We start from the raw sequence: 5753 nt of genomic DNA, 5'->3' as shown, positions 1-5753 counted from the left end.
CCCCTCCGCCTCTGACACCTCCTTCGGCTTCCTCAGTGGTCACAGTTTTGCTCTCTTCTGCAACCCTTTAACAAAGGCCTGTCAGCCCTAGCTTTCCATAGCCTTGCCCCTCCTTGGCGCAAAGCTGGGATTGACCAAGAACTGGGTTAATGACACTTTATTTATTTATTTTTTACCAGTTTCCTCCCTCCTGCTGCTGTCCAGGGGTTTGCGGTCCGGGGGGGGTCTGATTTAGTCCCGGACTGCTGGCACGTTCCACAAAGCAGAGGGAACGTGCCTTCTGTGTCACTTGCTGAAATGTGGGCAGCGGAAAACACCTGCTACAGCCCAGGGGGTCTGGTTCTTCTCAGCTTTGCCGCTGACTCTGCAGCCTGAGAAAGCTCGCCAGTCGCCTCCACGAAGGCCCACGTTGCTGAAGCAGGTGGGGCTCCCTGGGTGACTAATTCCAGGGCAGTGGCAGATGTTTGTGTCTTCGCTGCTCACATCAGGGCAGCTGGTAACACTGCTTCCTAATGGGCTGGACTGGGCCTGCACTGGTTTTGTTCAGCCTCCGACTAACCGTGTAGGGCATGGATTGTCCTGTGTACTGTAAAAGGAGCTGGACAGATGGAGCCGATGGGGGAGCGACTGCATTTCATCTGCTCACCGTTAGCTATTAAGTGTGTCTGCTCCTACCCTGCGTTAAGCAGAGGCTAAACCACAGCAACATATCCCTTGCTGCTTCATTTATCCCTCTTCCATTCTGGCATTTAACTTACTGCAGGGTCAGAGCGGACACACATGAGCAGCTGCTGTGTGGTCAGTGCTGCCTCGCTACTAATCCATGTGGTCATAGCCTTATAATATCCCCAGACGGGAGCTGAGGCATCCCTAGGACCCCACGGCTGAGCTGTGCCACAAGGGGCTCGTTAAGTGACTCCAGGAAGCAACACCGATGACCATAGCAGAAGTGCCAAAGCCCTTTTATTCTGTGCTCAGTGACAGTGTGCAAGGCACGTTACGCATAAAGCCCCAGCTGAGACCAGAAGAGCTTTGGTTCAAGCCCTCTGGGTTTCAGGTGCTTCTGTATCAGCACAGACTCTGCATCCCCGTCCCAAGGGGGCTTCAGGCCAGTTCTGGGGGAAATAGGGCTTGCGTCGCAGGGACCCTGCAGAGGGGGCATTCAGGTGGGCACACCTCGTGCCATAGGCTCGCCTGCCTTTCACAAGTTCACGTTCACTTCTGGCTTAGACTTTGATGTCGCTGTCCGCCTCCACCGGGCCGAAAGGCTCATAGCCCGGCTTGTCGTCCCTCTTTCGGTAGTACATCCGCGTCAGCACCGTCATGAGGAAGGTCTGCAGGACCAGCAGCTGCATGTTCATATCTGCAAAGCGAAGGTTAAAAAAAGGGAGTTAATGGCATATCTCAGCACCAGACATTCGCTCCCTTGTTTCCCTGCTGCAAGCAGCTGGGTTTCGCGTTCTGCCTGGTCCTGCCCCCTACTCACGCTGGGATCTGGCCTTGGAGGAGAACGGAGGGGCGCAGGCGATCTGGCCACCGTTAGCCAAGATGCTGAAGATGGAGGGCTGCAGCGCGGTCAGGATGAGCAGCAACTACCATGGGAAAGTTGGGAGCAGTTAGCAGCGGGCTTGGAGGGGGTCGATCAGTGCAGGAGAAAGCCATTCACACCTCTTGGGAAGATGAGGCAAACCCCAGTCCACCTTCCCCCCTTTGTCGGCTGCGTTCCCCAGGGATGGTGCCCGTGGGCCAGCAGAGGCATGGTGCTATTAGACCAGTTGGACATGACTGACCCGTGATGGCGGTAGTGGGGTAGCTGCTCAGGTTTGTCACTCCACCTTAGCCTCTTTGGCTCCGGCAGACATTACACTTGAGGCACAATTAGTCCATTCATCACATCCCAAATGATAACATGGCCATACACTCAGGGGATTGGTTGGAAACCAGCCACAAAGACATTGCACGGAAACGTGAACTATTGTTGTGGCTGGTTTCCATCGTTCCTTAAACGCGTGGCAGGACCACTCCAGGGGCTCTGGCCACACAGCTGCAGTCGCTGCCAGCTGGGTTGGGCAGCCTTTGTCTGACCTGCATCACACCCAACTCCTCCCGCGAGACCAGTTTCTCCCCCATTTCTGTGCATCCTCCATGCAACCAGCTCCCCACGCCCCTGAAGGCACTTGCCCTCGGCAGCTGTGTTGTGTCTGCCCAGCGTGCCCGTGGGGTAAGTGGCAGGGGCATGGAGAGGCAAACAGCATCTCCCTTAGCAATGCCACTGGCCTGTAGCCCATTCCAGCCCTGTGCTCCTCAAGATGCAGAGGTAGCTTCGGGGAGTGGTTTGAGGTGGGCAGACAGCCAGCTCATGGGGAGAAAGGTAACCTAAGAGTCACCACCGTAGATAAGGGAGGAGGAAGGAGAGTAGAAGGCAGCTGAACCATGCGAGGGGTGCAGAGCATGCCACGGGGAGCACAGCACCCCTCCGTCACCGGTACCTGGAAGCAGGCGAACTTGGCCCCTATGTTCTGCTCCTTCAAGTGCAGCCTCGCCTGCCGGAAGAGGATGCCCAGCGCCCACAGCCCAAAGATGGTGGAGACGCCCAGGAAGGTGTTGATCCAGAGGGACACGCTCTGCGCTGAGATCTGCCCAGGAGGGAGGGAGAGAGGCAGTGGCTCAGCAACCGAGGGAACCCCCTGGTGAAGCTAGCTTGCTGCCAGATCCCCCTGCACGGAGCCACAGGCACCAGAGATGCTACCACAGCCCCACCGCACTGGATGCCTCCGGACCCTGTGTGCTTTCGCCACCGGCGGCACTCACGTCAGCCGGGTCGTAGTTCCCGTCGGCTGCCAGCGCCAGCCCCACGAAGACACCGGCTATCTTGAGGAAGGCGTACTGGAAAGAGCCCAGGAGCAGCAGCCTCAGTTTCCTCCTGTGACAGGGAAAGAGCGATGCCCGTGGAGAGCCCGCATGCCAGAGCCTTGCAAAAACGCAAGAAGCGGCCCCTGCCAAGCCAGGCGCAGGCTGAGAGCAGCAAAGGCCATTCGCCTCCGCAAGGCCACCAGGTCTGCAGGACTAGCTCCCGGCATCAGAGCTGCCATCGACTGGCTTGGAGTATGGGCCTGTCTCGCCCTGGCTCGTGGGCCGTGCCGTGGCCTCCCCACGTACTTGGTCATGGTGATGCGGGGGCAGCAGGGGCAGCAGCAGCAGCAGGGCCCGGTGCTGATCACCATCGGCGTGTCCTTCAGCGCCCGCAGCACGGCCGCCGGCCCGCCGAAGCCCTCCACCATGATCAGCATCAGCAGGTAGAAGCACAGCGCGAAGTACCTGGTGGCAGAGGGGCGTGATGGGGTTGGTGTGGGGCACGCCCAGCCCCAAAACCTGGTGGCACCAGCCGCCCACATGCCCCCAGCTACACGCGGCTGCTCAGAGGGCCTCTGGCGAGACAGGTTCTCCCCAGCATCCTGCCCCTGGGTCTCCCGGCCCCTCTGTCTATACCCCAGCACCTCCGTCCCTCCCTGCAGCCAGCTGGTGACCCCCACAAGCTCTCGGGCTTGGCCGGCATTGCCCTTGCCCATGACACTCACGAGCCAATGGCCATTTCCACCACCATCATGGAGCGCGGGATCCAGAGCCCGAAACAGCAGAACACGGCGATCACCTGGGGGGGAGTGCACAGGAGCCACCACATCGTGACCCCCAGGCCGGGGTCCGGACCCCCGCCCCCAGCCCACCCCAGAGCTTGGCACCTGCCCTGGCACATCAGTCCCGGCTGCGGAGGCCGGCTGGAGAGCGTGACCCTGGCCCCTAGTCAGCCTCCCAGCACCCCAAAGGCAGGAGGATGCTCTGAGCATCATGACCTGAGCCCCTGGCTCTAGTCTGGCCTCACCCAGTGTCCCAGTGCCGACACCCGGTGACCTTGGGTGCAAGCTACAGTGCGGGGGCAAGAGCAAGCCAGGGCCAGCGTCTCCCACCCTCCGCTCCTCTCCTACAGCAGCATCCGGCCCACACCAGCTAGGCAGCTCGGTTGCAGAGGCTGCTCCACCCGCCATGCCGTCCTGCAAGGATGTGGCCCGTTGACCTGGCCGGAGCTTCCAGCCTCTGCACCCCCGCCCCTGCGGCAAGGGGTGCTGACCATGCCAGCTGCAGCAGCACCTCCCATGCCTTTCACAGGGTTTTGCAGCCTGGAGGTCACTGGAGGAGGTGGCCGGCCACGGGCCCGTCTCCCGCCACCATCACGCCCCACACGGCCAGGGCCCGGTGCTCACGGTGGGCGCCGAGCTGCTCCACAGCAAAGTCTTCCTCTTGACAGGGCAGCGGATCTTCTGCGCCAGGTAGACGGCCTCCTCGGCGAAGATGGCAACCGACAGCAGCGTCAGGAAGGTGGCCATGCCGGTGATGGTGAGCTCCACCGCGTCCAGCTCTGCTGGGGACAGGCACAAGTGGGAGCCCAGAGGCCTGGGGGTGCCCATCTCCACGGGTATCTAGCAAAGTTGTGCTGGTTCCCACGCCCTTCCTCCACCTTCCTCGGGGCTGGTGCCCTGTCTCCACCGCCCCACCTGGCTCCCAGACACACAGGTCGTGCCCCAGCCCCTATTCCCCCGGCAACCCCGTACCATGCAGCAGCTGCCAGGAGGTGGGCGCCTTGGAGAAGCAGGCAGCCGGGACGCTGAGATTCCTCATCAGCATCTCGATCACCTCCGGCGGGAACCTGCAGGACAACAGGTGATGGGGTCCTGAGCTCGGCTGGGAGTGGGGACCTCCCTGCGGCGCTGCAAGCTTCCCCAGCAGTGCCTCTGGCCCCAGACCTCACTGCGTGCAACTCAGGGCCTGGTGCTGCTGCTTTGCAGAGCTCTCCGGGCCTGGAAGTCTCTTGAGGGGATCCCACTCTCCCTCCCCACCAGCCGCGTCCCCCGGAGCAGCCGAGGGTCAGGCAGGGACCTCCCGGAGGCGAGCTGGTCTGGCCTGTGCAAACCGGTGTTTCCGTGGGGCTGAGCCCCACAAAGGGGGTTTGGCTGGGCTGGTTTGGACAGAGCTGATGCTGCCTGGGGCAGGGGGTAGGCTAGACATGACCTCTGGAGCTGCCAGCTCCACTCCTTTAGGACCTGATGACCTGGGCCAAGCTCAGTTGAGTCTCTGGGCGTTATCCCAGGGTGCATGAGAGTCAGCCCCAGAGTGCATCGCACCAAATCGGGGACAGGGGCACAGCCATCTTCCCCCCCGACACACATGCGCAGGACATGCTTGCCCAATCGTCACCCACCTGCTGTCCGGCAAGAGCTCTGTGTCCGGCTCCATGCTGCCTGTCTCTCCTGCCGCGGCTTGTCCCAGTCCTGCTCTTCCGGCCCGGCAGGGTCAGAGTCCTCGAGGGCCGTGGCCTGGGTGAGGGCTGCGCTTTGCTCAATGCCTGCGTGCATCCCGCTGCTTTCTGCACACGGAGGCGCTCATTGGAGCAGCCGCATCCTCCCACGCCCCGGCAAGGCGAGGCCCTGCCTGCCAGGTTGTTGACCTGGGAATGGGCAGGGATTTATAGCCCCAGCTGATGTGCTGGGTCTGCCGGAGAGCAAGGAGAGGGGTCGGGCCCCTGGGTACAGCTTCCAAAGCAGCTGGTTTGCTTCGGAGGCCTGTGGCTAAAGGCCCACTGCTCAGGATGCATGAGGACAGTCGGCTCCAGGTGCTGGGGTCCCGCCTAGCATACTCCAGCATCCCTGTGGATGGCACCAACCGCTTGGACTCAGGGTCCGGTCTGGGTGCAAGTGCAG

At 61.7% G+C, this 5753-nt stretch overlaps 1 protein-coding gene across 1 annotated transcript; it reads right to left on the bottom strand.

Annotated features, from left to right (window-relative positions):
• Nucleotides 1-946: 946 nt before the first annotated feature.
• SLC51A (solute carrier family 51 member A) lies at nt 947-5536 on the bottom strand. Its single transcript, XM_090052121.1, has 9 exons — nt 5255-5536; nt 4608-4702; nt 4260-4414; nt 3579-3652; nt 3160-3318; nt 2812-2923; nt 2490-2636; nt 1487-1592; nt 947-1363 (listed from the first exon to the last, which is right to left on the bottom strand). The coding sequence occupies exons 1-9, from the start codon at nt 5287-5289 to the stop codon at nt 1227-1229; spliced, it is 1020 nt and encodes a 339-aa protein (XP_089908247.1). The 5' UTR covers nt 5290-5536; the 3' UTR covers nt 947-1226.
• Nucleotides 5537-5753: the final 217 nt, after the last annotated feature.

Source organism: Crocodylus siamensis, chromosome 6 (genome assembly GCF_052110815.1).
Source record: "Crocodylus siamensis isolate JL-2025a chromosome 6, ASM5211081v1, whole genome shotgun sequence".
Classification (NCBI taxonomy): domain Eukaryota; kingdom Metazoa; phylum Chordata; order Crocodylia; family Crocodylidae; genus Crocodylus; species Crocodylus siamensis.
This window is presented reverse-complemented; position numbering and strand designations above follow the sequence as displayed.